Source organism: Megalops cyprinoides, chromosome 7, assembly GCF_013368585.1.
Source record: "Megalops cyprinoides isolate fMegCyp1 chromosome 7, fMegCyp1.pri, whole genome shotgun sequence".
In the NCBI taxonomy this organism is placed as follows: Eukaryota; Metazoa; Chordata; class Actinopteri; order Elopiformes; family Megalopidae; genus Megalops; species Megalops cyprinoides.
Window position 1 is genome coordinate 27,868,261 of NC_050589.1, and position 23,884 is coordinate 27,892,144.

The window sequence follows — 23,884 nt, forward strand, 5'->3', positions numbered from 1 at the left end:
GAAAAGAGGAAGAATTTTGGGCCTTTCGAGTCACAGTGGTTAAAGTGACCTGCTAGTCAACAAAAAAACTTGATGGTGACTCACATGGGTGCGTGCTGTATCAGGTGAGTCATTCCAGGAAAAACACTACCTCACTGGCCAGTGAGGGTATAGCTACAACATAGCAGCACTCAATGGCTGTCACTGACAGCCACATGACTTATTTAATGCAACTTGTCCTGTGTACTGCAATGGGATTGCTGGCACACAATAAATAACCAGGAGAGTTTTAATCTTTTGGTGTAACTTGACCAGAAAATATATGCAGAAATAGGTCTGTGTGAAGTTGCTTGGTTCCACAGCTACACAAATGACACTATCCTATTTTATGAGCTCAACACTGTTTCTGAAAGGGCTTTGAACTGCTGTTTCAAAATGTACAAAACGTCCGGTTTGTCCATCGACCAGTGAAATGGATTACGCGACTGCCCCGGGCCTCTGGCGCATACATATGAAACTGAGGTGAAGCCGGCCCTTCGCCAGCCATGTAACCCAATTCTGTCCAATTGTCTTGCCTGCCCATTCTATTGGTACCTTGAAAATTGCCTGTCTTCTAAACTGAGACAGATGGTTTCTTTCTCCCGGCCTGCGATTTAAAGCCCGCTGCATTTATTTCGCAAGCCTTTAAAGAACTGGCTCCTGTACATTTGTCATATTCCATCTCTGTGTCAGTAGATGAGAGCAGGCTTTCCACAGCCTGCTCCAGGAACTGCAGTTTAACAGTGTGTAAACAACTGCCCCCTGCCTAGCCTGCCGACAGTGGCCACATGTCCTCTTGTGCCCGGTTGTTTTTGGATATTGTTGTTTTTCCATGAAGTCTGTGACGCCTTAGTACTCGTTTAGTTTCTCCCTGCATTTATCCTTGTGAGAACAACTTCATGAAGCATACAATTCAGTGTAATTGCATGCTACTATGCAGAGTAATTCTGTGAAAAATTAGTGCACTGTACTGTTAAAATGCTTTCTTAAAAGGTATTTTGGCTGAACATGATAGAAGTAATGCTGAAAATCAAAGCAAGAATACCTAACAAAAAAAAACAAAAGATTCATTCTCTTTTTTTGACATTTTAAGATATCTGATTCTCCTGGGTGATACTTTAGACACGTTGAAGGGAAATGAGATAGCTTTATGAAGTGGGAAACCAGATTTAGTTTTTGTGCATTATCTGCTGGGATCATAATTATATTGCAGATCATATACTAGTTATGAGGTTACATAACAGTCTTTATTATCTGGGATTAGAGTAGATTATTTCCTTTGATTGTATGCTTGCAGTTGGGACTGAAAGAAAGTTTAAACCACAAAGTTTAGTCAGTGTGAGTAAACTTTACGCCCTCTGAAACCTCTGCAAGCTGCCAGACAGGGGTGTCAGCCACTGTGTCCTGCAGCACTCTGTTGACAGTACACATTTGTCATAATTTAAGTCTAAAAACAAAGGCTTGTTTGGAGAGCTTAGCAATTGCAGCTGCATTCAAGATGTGACTCGGCAATGTTCTACAGACATGCCAGCGGTGTTTGTTCTCTTTGTGGAAAAAAGATCCAGTATTTCATCCACTCAACCATGCCAAGTTATTTTGGTGAATTTTAAGTCTCTCTATTTATAATGTAGAACATCATTGCTGACATTAACAGGGAGCTGGATATATATTTCTTTGTCTCCTTCACCATTTGGAAAGTGCACAGGGCTTGAGTCCAGATTTATTATGTAGTAGAGCACCGTGATTTGTCCTAGAGTCTTTGGCCAAGAGACACACTTCCATCGAATTGCATCTACATGACAATTGTATTAATTGTCTACAGTACTTCTGCAAAGAGTTACTGGGAAGGAAAGTCACCTTCTTTGTCCACAATGGTTCTAAATGAATGCGGTTCCACTCCAGGCTGATACAGTATACATCACGAAAGGGGAGACTGCATATGCCCTGTGTTCTAATATATCATCAATCCTCATAACCCATACAAATCAAACATCTGAGCATACATATTCTGTGCTTACCACCCAATCACACCAGTTAATGTCAACAGATGACATAGCAGGATGAGGAGGCCAGAATCCATTGCAATTAAGAATAGAAAAATGTGCACATTTTTACAAATTTCATTTTTCTTGTTTCAAGAGAAACCATGGCAATTGGTCTCCATAGTGGAGACGTGTTGTTATGGGTCGCAGTGCTGTTGTTCTCCGGACAATGCAGTGAAAGTACAGTAACACATTCTGTTGCTGTAATAAACTAGAATGTATTACAGACATGTGTTTTTTGGGGTTGATCTTTGGAGTTAAAAATTGGAGTTTGTGTGCAATGAGGTATTCCTTCTCAATGTGTCACCACAGTCTAATATCTTGAGTGTTGTGAAACTTGATGTGCCACATTCAAAGGCAAGACTCCCAAAGTGAGGGTTACATTTCCTGATAGAATGCCAAAAATGGATATAAAAGGATCTATGGTCCACAGACGAAAAGTAGAACTTGATGCCCATCTAAAACTCCAAGATTTGGGACATTAGCCAACAACGTGAGAAGGTCTAGTTACACAGTCGTGATTTCAGATCTTGTTAGTCAGCCGAATTGAAACAGAAGCCATTAGAACATCTGGGCTCCTATTCTAGTTGTGTCTACTTCAGAATCTCTGCTGACATCTTATAATAATGGAGTTGGTACTCAGACTCAGACAGTCCCAACTGTTTTTTTTTTTTTTGCAAGTGTGTGATCCACAAGGTGTGGATAGCATATTTAACGCTGAAATGGATCGTACTGTACCTCACCTCAGCCTTCACCTCCAATGTTAATGCCAAGCCTTTGCTCCACTGATAATGGCCAAATAACAGTTTTCACAAAACCAGTAACTTTATATGTCTGCTATCTGGAGCTATGCTGGAGACATGATGTGATGTTTTGGGGATATCAGGCCCTCCACCCAGCCCCAACCCCCCCCCAAGTAAAATCTTGGATAATTCCTCTCTCTATTACCCAACATAAATTAGGTCTCCATGCCTTGAATGACAGGATCATTCCAGAAACACATGTTGCATTTTTAAGGATCATATTACATCATCACTTCAACTTTGGTGAGGAATGTCTCTTAATTAATGGATTTCACTGTATTACAAGTCTGATGAAAGTTCAGACATGGGTTGTCATTGTTCCTGTCGGCTATCGGTTTCTGCCACATCACTCTCAGGGCATTGATTTTTGTCGCCGGTGTTTGTGAAGGCTTAGCAGTCTGTGTACACAAAGTGCTGGGGGGGGGGGGGGGGGGGATATGTGCTTGTGTTACTGCAAATGTCCCCTCCCGGGGGGAGCCACTGGAGCAGAGATAATGGCAGAGCGGTGTCGATCAATGGCTCTGTGACTGTGCAAATGTCACCTTGGCCCCGCCCGAGGCGTCACGCAGGTGGACACTGTAATGATGGGGGTGCAGGGGTTTGCAGTGGGACACTGGAGAGTAACAACTCTGCAAAGTCATCCTAAGGCATTCCAGAGATTCATTGCTCAAGTCCCTGTCACAGGGCCTTTACTACATTGCTGGGAAACTTATAAATGGTGGCAGAAAAAGTTGTCCAACACCAAAGGGAAAAATAAAAACATTTCACCAGCTCTGCATCACTGAAGTTCACTTGGCAGTTCGGGTGGATGGAGCTAGTGGTAGGCTCGGACTGGACTTTGTGACAAATGCCTCAGAGTGTGAAATAGTGTAAGCTGAAAGGGTTTGATCCACTGTTTTCATAGGTGAGTCAGGCAGGCTGTCCAAACCTACCACCTGATTTGTCTGCTGATCTCCACTGTGTAGTCTGACACATGTCAAAATGAGGATCCATGGCATAATCTTCTGTGTATCATTTCTCTTTATGCCTTTCGTCTCCTTCGGAAAAGAATTGGTTCTGCCATGGCCAGGTCATTGCCAGCCCCGCAACAGCAGACAGAGCGGCGACTAGTTTGGGTGGCGGAGCAAGGACTGCTCTCAGTGACTACTCTGAGACAGCTGGAGGCTGCCTATTAATTCAATTACAGACTTTAATTAATGAAACAGAATTATGAGACTGCAGCAGTGAGCCAGGCCCCATGCTGTCATGTGGCAGAAGATGCAAAGGCCTTAGTCAGGCGATGCACTCCATCTCATTGCTACATCCCTGTCATTTGGGGCTACATCTAAGCTAGGTCAAAGCTCGCCCCATGAACTGAAAGTGCTTTCATGATTAAACAAATGCTTTTACTTAAATGATGCCTGCATCGATGGTGTGGGGACAAGCACTGTTCCAGCCCTCCTCCTTGGTCAAGTGTTCCAAAGCCTGCCTTTGTCACATCAAGCATGTTTGTATAGACCACTCTTTTTTTTTTTGGATAGATGAATGCATTATTTTATCTGCCAGCCAATCTCCACAGATTGACCATTCATTTTGTTTGTCTTTTTAGCAGAAATTATAATCATGTGGTTGCTTTTTGATCCAAAAAAAGCAGCACTGTGAATCAAACTCCTGCTCTCAGGCCAGCACTTCATTCTTACTCTACTTCTCAACCCTTATGGCTTTATTATCTGCAATCATCCTTGTCATTTGTCCTTTTTTTACCATTTGCAAATATTGCAGTGTGTGCTGCAATACCTATCTGCACATTTTCATCAATCATTTCACAAAATAAAGACGTTAAACATGGCTGGCTGGGAGTCACCATGCTCTCAGCACTCCTCATTAACTTTAGCCTAGTGTGTGACCTACACAAATAATATCTATTACCCCTCAAATGTGATAGTTATGAGAATCAGTGAAAGTTGGTGTTAGATTCCAAAACATCAAAGACTTTCAAGGATGAGACTGGCAAGCTATATGCATTTACAAAAAAAAAGAAACATGCTGAAAATTGATTCTCACATATAACCATTCTGTCATTATGCAGTCAACCTGGAAAATGATAGCCTTCATTGACCCAGGTCTCTAAAGTCTCTCTCTTCTTGAGGTTGTCTGTCTCTGATTGGCCCTGCCTGCCCTCTTCCCTGTGGCTGTCATGTGTTGCCATGGGAACATTAGATTTGTGAGGAGAGGGCAACCTGAGTCATGGTTATAACTCCTTGTCAAAAAAAGTCTGTTGCGGGGTGGGTGGGGGGTGGATTCCTTTGTGCCTCATTGTTGAGATGGATTTGGACAGATCGATTGCATGCCTTCCTGGCTCTCTTCATCAGCCCCCCCCCACCCCCCCCACCCCATGGGTGATGTGATAGCCAGTTCAGTGTTTTCACATCCCGGCAAGTGACCACATTTGTCCCCACCCAGAGAGGCAATCCCCCCAGTTCGGGTTGTGCAGGTGCCTGAAGGGATTAGCCAAAGCCTGGCTGCGCTCCCCTCATGTGGAACAATGCGCAAAGAGGACTTTCAACTTCAAAAGCCACAATTCCTCCTATCGTTCAAACAGCCGTACAGTGCATGACCCTTCAGTCCTGTTACAAAGGAAGAGTACTGAAGGAGAGCACATTCGGCATCAATGCCTCTCACCTCTCTACTGCTCAGCACTTTCTGCCACAGTGTTTGTCTGTGTGTGTGTGTATGTCTGTGTGTGTGTGTGTGTGTGTATGTGTGTGTGTGTGTGTGTCTGTGTGTCTGTATTTGTATGTGTTTGTCTTCATTCAAAGAACATTGTAACCATGGACCAAGCGCAAACTGGAAGCAAAGGCCTGGCTGGGAAATGGACCCGGTTTGCCTCAGGCAAGCTATTGGATTTGCAGACAGAAATCAAATGTTGGAGGCATAGTGCTTTAATGTGTTTCAGTTTTTCAGGCCATTGATCATGGCCAGATTGTTAGATCTTATGTAAAACAGGAAATCTCACAATGGAGCTAATGATCCTCATGGCTGATGGGTAGTCTTGGAGCTGTTGTGTTACGTGCATGGGGTCATTTTGCATTGCAGATTGTTTGACATTTTAAACAACCACAACCAACTGCAAAGCCTTTGCACTAGAGTTTTTGCCACACGCAACACTGTTCCTGGTATTGACATTGTGCATTTGGTGAAAATGCCATCTCTGCAGTTGTAAGCTGACTTAACACTCAGAGCATTTGTTCAGGCACATTACTGCTGCCAAGAAACACATTAAAGATTTTCCAAAATAATCACCTGATACAATGTCAAGCAATATTTAATAATAATCATAACCACTCCGTTTAAAGTTACATGCACATAAAATTGGCAAATCTAACTCGGCCTCTCTATCTTACCTTCAAAGGTTAAACGGGAAAAACGTTTACCTGTAATATCCATGGTAATCCTATTACAGCTCTACACAAGAGCTTCCCATTTTATTATTTTTATCCCATTATAAAAAAAAAATTATCCAATTATTTTTTTCTGAGAGGAAAAGCTGACAGAAAACCTATAGCTTGGCTCCTCATTGAGGAAAAAATGTTTCATTGAAAATGTTTTTTCTCTGATGACAGTTTGGAGGAGAACCGGTTGATACATGGTGTCTTCTTACCCCCTTTGCATTCTGTAGATTTAACGAGTTCCCATAGTTACAGGTATCTGCCTTGGTCAGCTTGGAGTTCATGACACTACTGAATCATGTTTGACTGCATCTTACCTGTTCAGCCTCTCTCTTTTGGCCCTGTAATGAAATCTAATGTGGCTCTATCAATGACCGTATTACCAATAGCTAAAGGCTAACTTCGTGGAAAGGTCTCTTTGAATTCCAGTTTTCAAAAACAGGAACTGTGTTGTTTTCCATTGTGCTTTGTGCATTGTGTTTGAGCTTTTTAAAATGTTTGTGAGTAGTAAAATGCATAATGTCACACCTCAAAATAATTGCTATTTGTTTTTTAATTAACTTCTGTGTCAGCAGACCTTGAGCGTACACTTAGTGGGGTGTTATAAACACTGTACAAGAAGCTGAGCCCGGGAGTTGTGTTTGCTTTTGACAGTTCACATCACACATTCACACTCATCGTGTTTTCCAAGCAAGATGATGTGACTAAGCACTATGTGTTTTCTACTCAGAATGATAGCTTATAATACATAATATATCATTTGCAAAAAAGTTTTGGAAGAGAAGATAAGCGCTCCAACCAAAGGACGTGTCCCAAGACTAATTTGCCTGCAGATCAGCTTGGTATTTGAAGACTATTTTTTATTTTTTTTTTAATTTCTGATGCCCCTTGAACTCAATTAATAGATTTTCCAGCAATATCATGCTTTCACTTGGTAATATAAAGCCCTGACATGCTTTCTTGGGTTGCTGCTGTTCTGATTTTATGTGCCAGTTCCAAGTTAGTTTATGTCATGCTACCTGCTTTTATTCCTGTGACTCAGAAACAGTCACCGCCACACGCACGTCCCCAGAGATGCTCTTGTTGGCTGGCGCTTAGCACTGTCTGGGCCACAGTGTCCTAGCTAACACCAGTACATACCCCTGTCCCTCATTAATTTAAACTGTAGACATTAAGGGAGTCTCCCTTCCATAAGGTCATATTAAATCAACTGAGTCACCCCTTGAAATGGAAGTCCAGTTGGCCACATAACCCAGCAGCCCATTACCTCTTCTGGCCCTGCACAGCTCGAGTGGATCGGGCGGAATCTTTTTTGCTCAGCCTGCACGGTCCAGTTCTTTCATTTGCCGCCTGGATACTCGCGGCCAAATTGGCTAAACCCCCTGCCAATGTAAGCACGTCACCAGTTTCTTCATCAAAGCGCCAGAGCGTTGTGCGATCGATGCACAGATAGAGGGTAAACAATCGTCCCCCCTTTGCTAAGTTAAATCATGGCTTCTGGCAGCAGAGATTCACAGAAAGCGCAGAAGGAAATCTGGGAATTGAAATAATCTGCTTGTCTGGATGCCGCTGGATCGCTGGCAGTGGCCCTGCGAACAGCTGCACCAAGTGGAAGGGGAGGCAAGTTTGTCTGGCCATGGATAGAAACAAAGGACTTGGCCAATCGGTCACAGACCCCTTAATTATCTATTGTCAGGATACTTGTTGTGGCGAAATGGAACAGCTGCACTGTGATTGTTCATTCTCCTAAGCTTATTAACGGGAAAGACTAACCAGCGTACTAATCAGGCCAAAGGACCCCCCTCCCACAATGCACTGCGGAAAAGTTGCCAGGCAGCGGCACCTCCGTTATTGGAAATCTCTTTTCGACCCACGCTCCCTTCTTCCATGCTGTCAATTACCCAGTGTGCAAGGGCATGCAAAGTGGTTGTCATCTCCTGCAATATTATTATCTTCTATTTTCATTATATTATATTTCTTAAAGTTTTGTGCTTTTTGCTAGAATGTGTCATTTTTCTGTGTGTGTGCGCATGGGCTTTTTTTTTTTTTTAGACAAATGACTCCTAATAAAAGGAAGTATGCAATTATCCAGTATGCAGCCATAAGCAAGTTTGCCAGAGATTGTCTGACAGTGGCAAAGTAATTATGGAAGCTTGTTCAACCCACAGGCATCTTCAAGTGGCTTCTCAAAGTTCTCTCGTGAATTCCTCATCCTCGACCAGCATAGCGTGGTTAATTAGGAGATTCAAATTCTGCTTGATTGCATTGATAGTGAAGTTTGACGTTCGGCGGTGGTCTGGACAGAAGCCTCCTGCAGTGCGGGGGGGGGATCACATGCATTCCTTTCACCTTGGAAAATGAACAAGAAGGTCAGCAGCTATAACCAATCCCATTCTGATGATTAGCAACTCTATTATCTTCCTGTTGGTGCTATGAATTTGGTAAATTCTTACCTTAGGAAATTCTGAGGAGAGTTTCTTTGGTCATTAAAAAGCAAAGAATGAGGAAAAACACCCATTCTCATTCTCATGCCTTATTCATTTCTTTTAGAACCAACCAGCCTCATCTGATTGAATCTGGCAAATGAAGTGAATTTGTTGTCAAGTAAAAATGTCTTTGTTTTACTACTTTTTGGTATATACCCAGGGGCATACAAAAGAAAAGACATCCCCATTTCAATACTAAAATAACATAGATAAATGAAATCGGTTAGATTATTAGCATCTCTAGGACTGAATTTGTTTTAAAAATACGGGTAACGTAGCATATTGATGCAGGCAGTATACTTCTGAATATACCTCTGAATAGCTATAAACCAGGCCAGTGACATCAGTTACTCATTTCAATCATATTTATATTTCTATTTATTATGTGCTGGGAAAAATAATGCAGTTACTGTAAGTTTGGTTTTATTAATATTCATCGTCTATGTTGCTGTTCATACATTTCTGAAATCCTTCAAGAATAACTCATCTGCTTTTGTTCAAAATTCAGTAGCAGTAGCACATACCTCTCAGTAATAGCTGATAACTGAGCGCAAAACAATGAATTATTATTATTATTATTATTATTATTATTATTAGTAGTAGTAGTAGTAGTAGTAGTAGTAGTAGTAGTAGTAGTAATAGTAGTAGTAGTAGTGATGGCTGTGGCAGTAGTTGTATTTCACTCACATGTAGAAGTCTTGTAAGTACTGGTTGTATTTGCACAATGTCACACAGTTCCAGAATTGCTGGACTACTTGTGTTCTGTTGATTCAGTAGAGCCAAGATTGTCTTTTCTGTTTGCTTACTAATGCATGAGAAAGAGTGACAGTGAGACAGAGGGAGAGTGAGAGTGAAAGACTTTGGGGGAGGGAGGAGCATGTTTAGTTTATTGGAGCAGTCAAGTACTCCCAAATGTACACCTTTGAAAAGGAAGTATTCAGCACCATAAATCACATAAAGAACAGATAAAAAAAGCAATGATCTTCCATTACTGTAGTAAGGGCCTCAGGTAGCCCCTCTCAACAATGAAATAGTCAGACATTGGCACATGTTTGGTCATTAGTGACATCTGACATTGCTGTTTTAAGCTGGGCACACTACCAAAAACAAAGCCATTCAGGTCAAGCAAACAATTAATCAATAAATTAATCAATCATATGGTATGACAGTGTTTTCATTTACATCATCTTGAGCTGAAAAAGGCATGCTCTTGTAAGACAGGTATCACAGTTATCATAAACATTCTGAAGGCAAATTTGTTTTGCTTTTTAATATTTACATTGTTCTTTTCTAATGTCCTATTGACTTTATGGTTGGATCACACATCTGCATCCTTCCGTACTTCACTGTTCTTAGCTGCATATCTCATTTTCTGTATAAACCATAGAAACAATATCCTTTCTCAAGGAATATACTTTAATCAAATTTGTAAAATTGAAGTTTTCTCAAATCCTGGCTATGTAATATTGGTTGTCACGAGTGAGAACATGCATATTATGCATATCAGTAATTTTGAGTTATGACAAAATGAGCAGTGCTGTCTGTTATGCATATCTGGATGATTGACAGGAGAACCTGCGTGTAGTTTTACTGTGACATCACAGCAAGGGGAAACGGCAGAGGAACTCTCTGAGTCACTGGGGCTGTCTGTTCAACAGTACATCCAGCCCCGGGCGCTACAATGCCCTGGGTGTTTGGACAGACATGCTCGACAGCCCTGTGTCGTACGTAATAGACGCCAATATTGATTTAGTGGCAGAAACTGCTACGGGGTTGTCCCGAATAAACAAAGCACGCAGTTCCCAATGACTCTACACAGGCTTCCCAGCTGCTCCCTCTGTTCCATATGAATAAATCAGACATCCTTTTCAGGATTCCTATCACCTCCTTGTCCAGCTGAGCACAAGACACTGCAACATCTTCTCCCCTCTCTCTCCTACTCATTCTCTCTCTCTCACACACACACACACACACACACACACTTAAGCCAGAGCCGATCCTGTTCATTTTACCTCCACGCATATTTTATGGAACGGGCCTAATTTCACCTGGCGCCTCTGAAGACTGCCAGGTGGGGCGCCTGGGCCCCACTTAGTGGCAGGGTTGAAAGGCAGTCCCCTCTAATGTTTTGCAGCACCACTTTGGGACAGAGTGTTCTGCACTCAGGTTTGATTAAATATGCCTCCCCCCTTTTTTAAAGCAGTTTATAACTATGCAAATATGACCTTGGCATCCTGAGACTCAATACGCAGCACCCTACGCGCTGATGATCGAGATAAAGGCTTTGATGAAAAATATCATTAATTCGAGCATATTTACATATTATTAAGGATTCACAGATCTGAGTCATTGTGTGTGTGTGTGTGTGTGTGTTTGTGTGCTTGTGAAATCTTCTTATGCCTGTATAGAGGAGAAGCCAAAATCAGCCTCAGCCTCACCTTGAGCAATAGCAGTGTATGCAGGCACTGTGAGAAACAGCTCGGGGGATATACGAGCCTATTAAATCCCCAGATCTCACACTGCACCATTCAGGAAGCCAGCGCTCATTGCGGCACAACTCATCCTACAAGCCCGCAGTTACTCGGCCCTGCCTCAGCCGTTCATTGAACATTGATTTGTGCTGCCGCATAATCAGTCCCCACCACCCGAGGCTGCCCAAAAGGCGCCCCTCAACGGATTGGATGTCTGGGCCATCAGTATTTCACATTATTCACATCCATTAATATTTCATGCTCTTCGTGATCAGCTTCAGTAAAACTACACTACTTCCTGAGAGCCTTATAATGTAGGTTATACGTGTCTCTTTGTCATGGTGTTTGTTGGGTTTATAAAAACGAAGTATATATTCCATACATGGTAGTGTCATCAGCTGAGCTTGTTAAAGAACACCTTGTTGGCCTTGCTTGCTCAATGATTCTCTATCCAAGGGACTGGACACCGCATCATTATGTAGAGATAACCGTGTACTTATTTCTCTTTAAGGGACTGTTTTGTTGCACCATTGAGTCACTGCAAGCACATTTTCTTGTGTACTTACTCCTTGAGAGGGATGAATAACACTTTGCTCGTGTGCTGTTTTCAGCAAATTGAGCCACAGACACACTTCAGTGGCTTCCAATTCCACAGCACATTCTGAGGCAGAGTAGCCCCTCGCGGCAGAGAGCAGTTAGATGATGTTGACTAATGACCACCGGATCCTGGCTACGATTCCCATCCCACGATTTGCAAGGGACGGCGAAAATAATGAAAAATCCAGAAGCCAGGAACCGTTCCATACCCATGTCCCTCAGAGCCCAACAAAAACAGAGGCTTTTACAAACTTCTCTCGCATTGTCAGGCTCAACAGACGGGATTGTCTGTAAGCTGACCAATCCTGGACTTTTTTGTGGCCTCAGAGATAATGCGTCCCCAACAAACAGAGGGAAGCCAAAGACTAGTGGCAGGAGGGAAAAAAAAACAACAGCGTATTTTATTCATGCGATTTAATAGCCTATTCTTCCCTTTTTGTTTAAAATTCTTTAAGAGTAACTGAAAGAGCAGCTCGTAAAAGCCTGGATAATAGCGGCCATAAAGCAACACAAACACCTCTTGTCCGGGGGACCCACCGGCCAACCCGAAAGCAGATTAAATCAAAAGCGTGGCCACAACAACTCTCTAAACTTCAATTCAATTCCCCCCCCCCCACTCTTTTCACGTAGGGCGTCGCAGAGAGAAATAAATCTCTCACCAGAGAGCCCTGCAATCATAGCACGGTTGTTTAACATACTGTGACGCACACCTACCCCTGCGCAAGTCTGAGGCTTGCATTCAGTCATTGATTTTAAAGGAAGCTATTCGATCTTTGTAGTCTCTGAGGAAAAGACAGAAACTGTGTAGGATGTGTTGAATGGAGCACTCTACCGGACATATCCATCACATTGAACCTAGGTGGTTCCCCGGTACTCACCCCTACTCACACATGCACCAATGCAGATGAGGACAGCCATAACCTCTGCTAAAGTGCTTTGGTGACACCGTACATTAGCCATAGGCCCAGCTGTCAATGCTCGGCAGGGGACGGTGATCCGTGCTTCACTGGCCAGCATTCGCTTTACACTGCGGTGAGCACTTCTCTGTCCAGCCGTGACGAGCGCTTTCGCATCAGGCCATGTGATTCAAGGTCTTTCAGGTTATCTCTGGAAAAAAAATAATAAAAAAAAAAAACAATTTTCAGTGACCAAAATATCCCAGCAGGTCTCTGAACAGACAGTGCAGAACATCAGAACAGAACCAACAAGCTGTTTCCTTCCTGACCGGTGAAGGGAGACTGATTAAAAATGAATAAATAAGACATAACTGAAACTGGAATAATCATAAATGTTTCCTGGCTTGATGTTGGGATGTGTTAATGCCCCTATCTATTTTTAAAAGCTTCCGTGTACTCCTCACAGTTATGAAACGTATGTGATAAAATTCAGACATATCTGCATATCCCTTCTGTGCTGTGGGTCTTAATGAGGATGAGACAAGTGTTTACGTAAATAAGTCTTTTATGTAACTATTGAACTTTTTCTGTAAAAAAAACAAAAAAAAAACAAAAACAAAACTCATAATGCAATTTGTGCCGGGGCTAACAGCCTAAGAGACCTGTTCTCTCTGAAATGGAGCTTTCTTTTTGCTTGTGCAATGTGAGTATCACATCTGATCATTAGGCTATAGCCCTCAGCTTGACCCCCACACAACAGAGCTGCTGAACTCAAATGAGCACATATGTAGACACTAGTGGTTCGCACTTCAGCAGCAAACAAACAGAGGTATAATGTGTAGGGGTATAATGTCACCTGTTAAACCCATGCAAATTCCCAGCCCACAAAATCTTAACATGCTATTAATCAAAGCAGCAATTATTGCTGTAATGTAGGCAATTCAGTGAACCCTCCTGAAGGGAATGGTTGTTGAAGTAATTGTCTCAACATGAACATTGTTTTACTTTGGCATGCATAATTGACTGTAGCTGCCATATCTGAAGGAAAAAAAGGACAACAAAAGAAGACAAAGCAATTGTCTTAATTTGAAATCTACTCAGTATATGAGAAAGCTTTTTTCTTGTGCAGGTACCTTATCAGGGAATACATAATAATAATAATAATAATGCTCAATTTAAGGATTTAACAATGGATTGAATAGAGAGTGGAAATGTCTAGCCCTATCTTCAATAGGCCAATTGTGTCATGAATTCCCAGGAAAAAAGTCATGATAACCTCACCTTTTTGAGGCTCAACTCAACCATAACGGCAGTTTCATTGTGCTTCTGCCTACCTATGCCCTTGCCAAGAGGTGCATGTGACTGATAGGACAGCAACCAGTTAGACACTTTCTGTAAATGTAAGTGCGGCGTGAGGAAGGACAAACAAAAAAGCATGACCCCTTCCAGACAGGAGAAATCATTTGGGCAGGTTAAAACCAGAATCCTCTCAATGCTTTAACCACACCCCCGTGAAGAGACACTGCAGAACAGCCTTCAGACCGGGATAAAAGCTTAGTAATCAGAGCAAGTGGGACAAAATTTTCTTCCAGCTTCAAAAACAGCCAAGCAGGGGAATGTCCACAGCAATCAGTTCACTAATTGGAAAAAAAAAAAAAAAAACATGTGAACAGGGTATTAACTGTTCACATGAACATTGAACATTTTTCAAGACTAGGACAAGTGTATGCTGCTCACAATATGTGGAAGTTAACTTTTATTCAGTTTGACAAACTGAAAGAGGGAGAGTTTCACAGTGGTCAGAGCAAGGTGGAGGAAAACAAAAAGCATTAGAGAGCAAGTGCCTATGAGTGTCCCCAATATTTAGTGTGCCTGTGAGAGACAGGCTCCATTCCCTGAAATTGTTTTCATTCTTGTTTTTCCCTGTACTACAGTTATTTTCAATGTGCCATTTGTGTTGTGCATCCCGGGCTTGCACAACACAGTCTAAAGTTATTCTAAGGCAGTACATCTATAACCACTCTCACCAAGTGAGTGATAAAAAGATTATCTATGTGTAACACCACTTCCTAAATTATTCACTCATGCCCCTCATTAGACAAAAGCCAGATCTCCGTCACATCAAAGGAAGAGCAATGACACATCCTTTTGTCTGTCCACTCTACTCCCAAAATTACAGAAGAATCTCCGCGTCTCAGCGTGAACACTGAATTCCCCTTTGCTTTGATCAGTGTTAACCTTGACATGGGAGTGTACTTAGCTAAAGTTTAAAGTTTAGCCTTCACAATGGAATGCATATTGTCAAACTTCTAATAGTTTCAGCTTGGTATCTGGCCTTTTGGAGCTCAGTTCAGACAGACAGTCATGGGTGTGAAGGACTTTTTTCCACTGTAATATGTTATTATATAATCATTAACACTTCTTACTTAAATAGCACTCTTTATAAATAGTGAGTAACAGTGTGTATAACACAATATATGTGGACATTTAAAGCAGCTTTGTGTATGTGCTCATTGCTTGCAGGGACTACGTGTGGCCTAGCCATCGAGGATGAAGTGGAACATATTCAAGAACAAGCCGGCAGCCATTATGGGCCCTGAGCCCACTGGCACCAGCACTATGACGATGGCCCCGGCACCTGCCGTCTCCACCGTGGCCGACAACTCCACCGAGTCCGAGGGGCCCGTCAACAAGAACGACGTCTTCGAGGAGATCAAAAACAAGTTCCTAAATGAGATCGACAAGATCCCACGTGAGTTCCTGGCTAGCTTTCACTAATCTCACTCTGCATGGTGCGAATAGCCCCCGGACTGAAAGGTTGTACCCTCATGTCAAGATCACGGAGACCTTATGGAAGAAATGGCATGATTTGCCCACAGCTGTGAACCTGTCACTTTCAAATTATACACACTGATTTTTCTATCGATCTTTGGCAGGCGAAATAACAAGATTGTGTTTTCCTCTGTAATCAGTGCTAACATTATTTAGGAAAGGAGCACCTGGTACAAATAAAAAGGTCTGTTCTGTCCTGGAGGCACCTAGCATCCTTCCTCTGATCACGTTCTGCAATGCAGTGGGGCGACTCCTTTGCACTGAGGTTTTTAACCCTTTGTCTCCCTTGTGTGTCAGTACCTCCCTGGGCCCTCATCGCCATCGCCGTGGTAGCCGGCCTCCTCATCCTCACCTGCTGTTTCTGCATTATCAAGAAGTGCTGCTGTAAGAAGAAGAAGAACAAAAAGGGCAAGAAGGGCAAGGGCGACATGAGCATGAAGAACATGAAGGGGGGCGAGGTATGGCACACCCGGGGCCATCCCCTCACTCTCACTCTCCCCGTAGGGCGTCCCTCCAGACTCGTTCTGAGTTACTCACTTTGCATAGCCACCAACTTAAGAAAGATCTTAAAGCTGACTGAGGTTACATAACTCTCGTACAGAAAGTAATCAAAACTTAGTTTAATCCTACTCTCAGAAACAGTAACCTGGGTTTGGACTGAAAAGCTGTGGCTGAACCTGACATGATGATGGATAGATAAGATGACCCAGCAGAGCGTAGTTAAGGAGAAAGGGACAGCAAAGTGAATAGCACCACGCTGAATCAGCTGGATCTGGACCTCTTTGCCTTCGTATATATGCTGGAGTATCAGTAGAGGTGCCGTGTTCATCCGCAGCTTCACTGGAGTAGGTATAGGCCTCCACCTGGCATTCACTGTACATGAACCAAAGCTTTTTTTTAGTGATTTACAACTCATGTGATATAAAAGATTTAATAGGTCATTTGAAACTTGGTTCAGTAGGAGAGCTCAGGGAAGGAAGCCCCCCCCCCCCCCCATCTCCTTCTCCCCCCTGCTTTTCCCTGTTAATTTCTTCTGCTCTGAAATCTCGTATTTGGAGAAATGTGAGCGCTGGATGTCCATGTGCTTTGGGACCTGTTAGAGAAATGACACACTCCTGCATGGAGGGGAAATAACATGTCTTTCAAATGGACTTTTACCAATTAAGTCAGATTGCTCTGGTGAGCTGAGCACTGCTCTTAGAACAATAGCTCATCCCCATGCCAGTGAATCAGAAAGAAACCATTGACACAATGTAAAATGAAGTAATTTTGTAGACAGCAGGAAAAAAATTAAAGTCCTTGCCCTTGAAAAAAGAAAAAAAAATGCCCTGAATGCTGCAGCTCTTTGTTGCTGATATCATTAACAATCTTCTGCATCAGCCCTACAGTTTATCACAATAAACACTGACTATTTGGCAGAGACTCAAGTACTTAAAGAGTGCTTTTAAAGGCAGCAAATGGGGGTACTTCGTACTGGTGGCATAACGGTGTGTCGTTTCTCAGCTGCGGCCCGCAATGTCGCTGACTGTCTCTGTGGAATTTTCCTTCGCTGGTGTCTGTGAGTTCAATCTCTCCCTCTCTCTCTGTTCTCCCTCCTTCTGCTTTGTGTCTTTTGTGTGCGCCGTGTATCTTGACTGTCGTGGACCTCTCCGCTCTACGGTAGGTGAACAGCTCACGGCGCCCCTCTCTGGCGGCGGGGGTGTAAGCTCAGGCAAGGGGTTGGATGGGAATGAAAGCCACGGCTTCCTTTTTTACGCCTGCAAGCTTTACCCACTGCTGGTTCCTCAGGACCAAGAGGAGCAATACACTGCCTCTCATTCCACCTGACTGATATGCCGCACAAATTGCCATGTCTCCCAGGACCGTTTGGGCTACAGTTTGGGCTGTGAGAACAATGAGACTCTTGAAGGCAGGGGAAACATGCCTTACTCTGAGCTTTTTTTTTTTTTTTTGAAAGACATGCAAAACAATGTCAATCATTAAGGTCATGCTGACGTTGAAGGTTTGGATGAAAGTGCACAGAAGCAACTCATGAGTGTTCACTAACCTGCATGTTTAAAGGACACAATTGGCTGTTTGTCAAGAATTGTGGTGTACTACCCTAACAATGATCTCTGAACATGTTGCTGGCATATGTTTATGACCTTATTTAACAATCTGTGGAATATGTGCCAGATGCAATTTAATTCTTCAGCAACTGGATGACAAGATGAAAGTTGTTTTAGCAGTAAAACCATTTTGTGAAGAAAAAATGGTATTTATAAATACCGTGGATATATTTTAAAGTCGCGAATATGTTAAAGTAATGCTGGCATCTCTCTTTCACAAATTAAATTAGCTGTGAGCTCAGCTGGACACATGTCTGGAGATCACAGCCAGATAAAGTCATCCATGCTCTTGACAAAACCCAAGATCTGCCCTTTAAGTAGATGCTGAGGAATGACCACAACCTGACTTGAGAGTAACTTTCCTGGCTGACCCATGATGTAAAAAGGCCTCATACGTGAATACAGTATTTTTAATGTCTTTCAAATTTTCTAAGGCTTTTGTGCACTGCATTTACCAACTGCTAGTAAAGGAACAACAAACAGGCAACAAAATCAGAGATGCTGCCTGATGTGATGGTTTTCATACTAATAAGACGGTCTTTATATTTTTAGGTTTGACACTATAATAAGTACAATATCTCCAGTGAGAACCATTGTGCCTTCCTTTCTTCAGAAATCAAGGAAAGCGGTATATTTGGCCTGATAGTTCTGTGAATGGCTTCATGATAAAGGGGAATTTTCAAAATATCTGAAGTGCTCTAATTTCAATGTACAGCAGCTTGGCATGTGCCAATGAGGAAAATGGCTGTCGGGATGAGGTACAGTATCACAGTGAGTATGGCCTGTGAGTGAACTGTGTTTAAGGATATAGGTTATGGCACTGACATCATTCCTGTCCTCTCCAATGAATTCAGTAAGACAGCTGACTGTCTATGAACCTGTGGCCAAGAGTGTTGGACAGAAGGACAAAAGTGGCTGACTAAAGAGAGTCGGGGCTTGATTAGGAAGATTTCACTTTCAGTTTGCATGCTTAGCTCCTCCTTTCTTCTGATGTGGCTTTGAGATGCAGGCATCTTTTTTGGTCATCAGAAGCCTGTGAACGGCTGCTGTACTATGGTTGTGCAAAATTTGGATAGGAAGGTAGCTGCTACTATCATAAAGAATAGCTATTGCTCATCCTGTTGGATATCGCCTTAGTCAAGGTATTGTTTGAGGCTGTGGCTGTGGTTGACACTGTGGTTGAAAATGTTATTGTCATTGACCCCTGTGTTTTTGTGAAATCCTTTATTTAAAGAAAAAAATTATAGTTTTTGAGAAAGGCATTGAGAGGCAAGCACCCGATGTTTTGCTGACTCTTGCAGTCATGGCACGTTTCGTTTTGTTTCATGTCCCAAGGGTAGTCGAGCTAGGTCGGAGAATAAGAGAGCCTTATCAGCTGGACTTTGCCTATTTGATATTTTGCAGTGGGATGTAATTTATTGAAGACATATTGGAATTTAGTATATCCAGGCTCAAATCAGTCCCTGAATTTAATTTGCATACTGATGTAACAATGATGAAAAAATGGCTCAGGCAGGCTATGCATTGATAACATTCTTGTCAGTGTGAACAATTTAAATATTGGCTGTAATGGGAATTTTTTTGTACCGCATTTTGTTAAATACTGTACACTATGCGCATTTTATGCATATATATATATATATATATATATATATATATAGTAGATGTGCAACAAATAACAATGAGAATAATCAAAATTTAATGTTGAAGCTGTGACTGTGGTAAAGTGGCAGATTGTTTCAGATGATTGAGGACAGGGTGAGGAAACATATCTCTTCTGCCAGGGTGTTTGAACTGCTCAGAAATGAACCTCTATACTTTATCACCTTGATCAGCCAAAACTGCTGCCAGCTTTACACCATATCTTCCCAGCATGCTAGAAGAGCTGAGTGTGAGATTTTTTGGTACATTCTGAACTCAAACTGTCTGAGCCAGAGTCTCTGAGGGAGATTAATATTCTATAGACAGATGGAGTTCAGGCTTGGTGCTTTGTCTTTGCTTTTAGTCATGTGTTTTCTGATCGGTGGAGACAGATCTCAGAAGGGCTGGTCATAACCGTCCACTGCCTTGTGTTGTGCGTTTGTGCCTGCCTACGTATCGAAATGCCTCCATCTGATCAATATGAAATGGGCCCTTCAGTCCAGGCAGTGTTATACAACAGGCTACAGCTGTTTCAATAGTCGATTCCCCACCAAGCACGGCTCATCCAATGAAATTCAAGTTGGTGATTTCATTAGCATACTGAGAATACAAGTCAGTGACAAAATAAAATTGGTTGCTGCTACCACAGTGTAAAAATCAAAGCAATCAGCATTTTACCATATTACACAAAACATATTTTCCACACTGCCCTAACAAAAAGCCTACACACAGTGTGTATCGAAAAATGTGTCACCTGAGGAAAGTGTGAAATCAAGTCATGTTGAAACATCCATTGCTGAATGATTGCGCTAGCGACAATGAGCAGGTGCTTTAGCACCGGGCGAGCAGGGTGGGAGTCAGGTAAGGCGCCGCGCGTCTAATCAGGGAGAGGAGCTCCTTCAGTGCGCCGTGACAAAGTGCGGTCCTGACGCCACGCTCCGTCTCTCTGGTTTTCCGCTGCAGAAACAACAGGATGACGACGATGATGATGATGCAGAGACGGGCCTCACTGGAGACGAGAAGGAGGAAGAGGAGAAAGAGGTGGAGAAGCTAGGAAAGCTGCAGTACTCACTGGATTATGATTTCCAGGACAACAAGGTCAGTCCCAAGAAATATCACCCTTGTTTACATATGAACCTGAAGTGTGGGAAAGTCTGTCATCCTCAGTGTTATTGTGTGAAGGCTAAAATATTATTTCAGGTATGTGATGAATGAATTATTATGAATGCCAGGCCATTAGAGATAAAGCTAACAACAAAAAGGGAATGTGGAGACTGTCCTAAACTTTACAAGTGACAGGTTGAAAATCGATTCGGGTTGAAAATCGATTATATATGTTATATGTATATAATTATATATGTGTGTGTATATAGGAGAATATATATATATATATATATATATATATATATATATATATATATATATATATATATATATATATATATATATATATATATATATATATATATGTGTGTGTATGTGTGTGTGTGTGTGTGTGTGTGTATGTAAGTCATTTTAACAGGAAACGTAAACCTGGACATTTGCATGTAAAATTGAGGAAAGACAGCAAGATTGCAATGAAATTCTGCCTTAAACACACTCCCACAGACCCATAGTTATCTATATGGACCATAATTTGTGGACACTGGAGGTGCAGTTAAAGAAAGGAGAAGAAAATCAAGGCTAATTTAAGGCCACAGACCTAAAGTAAATTCATATACAAATACGAATTTAACCACAATACAGATAAACAGTATTGAATTTAGTTGAATGAATACTTGCATAAACTTTTAATAGAATGGGGGAACAGTGAGTCTTGCTCAATAAAACATCTCAGCAAATATGAAAATAAGATAATGCATTTTGCACTGGAGATAATCTGTAAAATCTGTGCAGAAGGAGTTGATAGTGAGCCTTGCTTACAAAAATAAATGGGATGGAAGAATGATGACACTGTCACTAAGTGAATGCTTAGAGGCGTATCTCAAGTAATCTGAGCTATAAACAATCCTTTATATTTATATCTATCAGTTTACGAGATGCATACTTCAGCCTGGGAGAATGAGTGGAGGTTGGCTCTGTCATTCGTAAAGATTGTAACAGTGCATCTGAGGGCAACAGATGCCCCACGCCTCCTGTGTGCGTGATGTGGTCCAAGACAGCAGCTGCGTGTCTTCTGTGTGACTGCGCACTGACCCATGTCCCCTCTGTCCCCTCTCTCTCCAGCTCACGGTGGGCATCCTTCAGGCGGCTGACCTTATCTCCATGGATACAGGCGGCACCTCGGACCCGTACGTCAAGGTCTTCCTCCTGCCCGACAAGAAGAAAAAGTTTGACACCAAGGTGCACAAGAAAACCCTCAATCCTGTCTTCAATGAGTCCTTCGTTTTCAAGGTAAGCCAATTCACTCACTGGCCTGGGTGTTATAACATGTATTTCATGTGCAGTAAAAAAGCCTTTTATAAGCTTTTATTTCCTTTTCATTGGTCTGGTGCTTATAAAATCCATACAATCCTACCCAGTCTGGTGGCTCCTGTGGGTCAGGAGGCCATGTTTCTTGATGGGAGGGGAAGCATCCTGTACAGGTGTCACATGTCTGTGTGTGCTACACTGCTACGTCGTTACGATTCTTCCGACAGCCTGTTCAGCCACAGGCTCAGATAACACATTTGACCGGAGATTCCCATCTGTCTTGGGGAGTCACCGATACCACCACAGGAAGGACCTCTCTGAATAGTGAGCTTGCAATTACATCACAGCCCAGGCCTCTGCACCCTCCCAGGATGCTTGCATTTCGATAGTCATATGGTATCGCTGCTCTTCAGTTGTGACCAAATTAAGTCAAGAAACTGTTTTGATGAGGTTCTTAAGTTCAGTCACGTAAATTCAGGAAATAACTTTTCTCTTAGAGGAGAATACCTGACAAAAGTGATATATTTCAATAACATATTATAGGCTAAATATCACACACTTACATGCATGGTTGATCGTTATGAAGTGCATCCTGTAAGCCAAGAACATCTCCCTCAATTTCTCACCGTGCAACAACAGCTAACAAAATTCTCTTCTGGTCCCACATTTTCCCTGGTCGAGGGAAATATCAATATGAAACATTCCGGACTGTATCATGTGTCAATATCAGATGTTCCGAAAAGGGAAAAAAAGTGACATTTGATATCCATGATGAGATTTAATGCATCAGCACTGTCCATTTCACCACTGCAGCACCCCTCTTACGTAAGGTGATATTTTAAAGAATAATATAGATTGTGTTATGGCAAACTGGATTTTCATAATGTACAATGATTCATATTGCAATAAATCAACTAATATTTTATTGTGCAACACATGTATGCAGTATACATGGCGTAACATAATGGTGTAGTGTATAGCCTTGCCTACAGGGTCTTGGGTTGTTTTTTGTTTATTTGCTCTGGCTGGTAAAAAAGCTGGGGCTGGCTTATGTCTTTAACTGGAGGATGGAATTTTCAATCATGCATGCCCGTACTTAAAACATAAAAATCATAGAATAAAAAGCTTCCTTTTCAGTCTGGATGTACGGAACCCTCCAGCCTGCATGATTCCTGTCCTGCAGACCTGAAAATGAAGTAGACCACTCCATTAGGAAGGAAACTACATATATCCCTGTTTGTTTGCTTTGGAACCCTACCACTTCTAGGGCAACTCCACAGCTTTCATATAGCTGATTTTGCGACTGAATAATACATACGCTCACTTTAATATGATTGCGGTGTGTGGCGGGGACACATGAGCCGCAGGCGGCCGGCTTGGCAGCTTTTTCGAAGCGTGTGCAAGCGGCTGTTTCCCGGGCTCATTATTGCTGAGGTCCAGCCGGGTGCTGGCAGCGACGTCTGATTGAAAAGCTATGCTTGGCCAGCAATAAAACGATGCCTTTCAAGCTCGTGCCGGGGAGAAGGAATCCAGTTAGAGGAGAATGCTGCAAAACACCCTCCCCCAACACCCCCCACCCCCCTCTACAACTGTGTGCTGATGCAGCCCTTCTATCAGGAGGAGATCAAGCAGCCCTATTCTCTGGGAGATGGTCTTTAGGCTGAGCACACCATTCAGATTGCAGACAGGCGGCCAGGAGAGCTCTGGCAGAGGGGCGCAGGGCAGCCCCTTCCAGCAGCCATCCGGGGCGACTGTCTGTGGAGCGCTCAGCTTGGCCCTGCTAACTCCCACTGGTGCAGATGCATGGGCAGAAAGCCACTGTTCTGCATGGAACAGAATGACCTATCATCCCAGTCCAGCAACAACTCTTCTAATCTGAAGAAGAAGAACAATGCAGAGGAGCGGACTGTGGGAAACAAGTCAAAGGCAAATATCCTTAAATATTGTAAATGATCCCCACAAATTCAATGGCTGTCAAGATTGTTTTCCCTTTATGGACCAGTTATTCAGGTGGCTAGTGGTTTGCTAGTCAGCTGGCTATTTACCAATAAAGCACCATTGACAGACTGTTAACTAGCGAACTAAACTGACAAGGATTCCTCATAATTAAACAAACTGCTGAACACTGAAATACCCATGCTTCATTTCTT

The 23,884-nt window shown here is 42.5% G+C and overlaps 1 protein-coding gene across 3 annotated transcripts in view; it reads left to right on the plus strand.

The window, feature by feature from the left end:
• LOC118780474 (synaptotagmin-2-like) overlaps positions 1-23,884 on the plus strand; it is a 93,133-nt gene that overhangs the window by 63,335 nt on the left and 5,914 nt on the right. For 2 of the 3 annotated variants that reach the window (XM_036532978.1, XM_036532977.1), the window contains 4 exons: positions 15,265-15,493; positions 15,871-16,031; positions 20,286-20,420; positions 21,549-21,716. In XM_036532978.1, the coding sequence (XP_036388871.1) occupies positions 15,292-15,493; positions 15,871-16,031; positions 20,286-20,420; positions 21,549-21,716 (666 nt within the window). In that variant the 5' untranslated portion in view covers positions 15,265-15,291. The remainder of the gene's footprint in view (positions 1-15,264; positions 15,494-15,870; positions 16,032-20,285; positions 20,421-21,548; positions 21,717-23,884) is intronic. The other variant, XM_036532979.1, reaches the window with a different exon arrangement.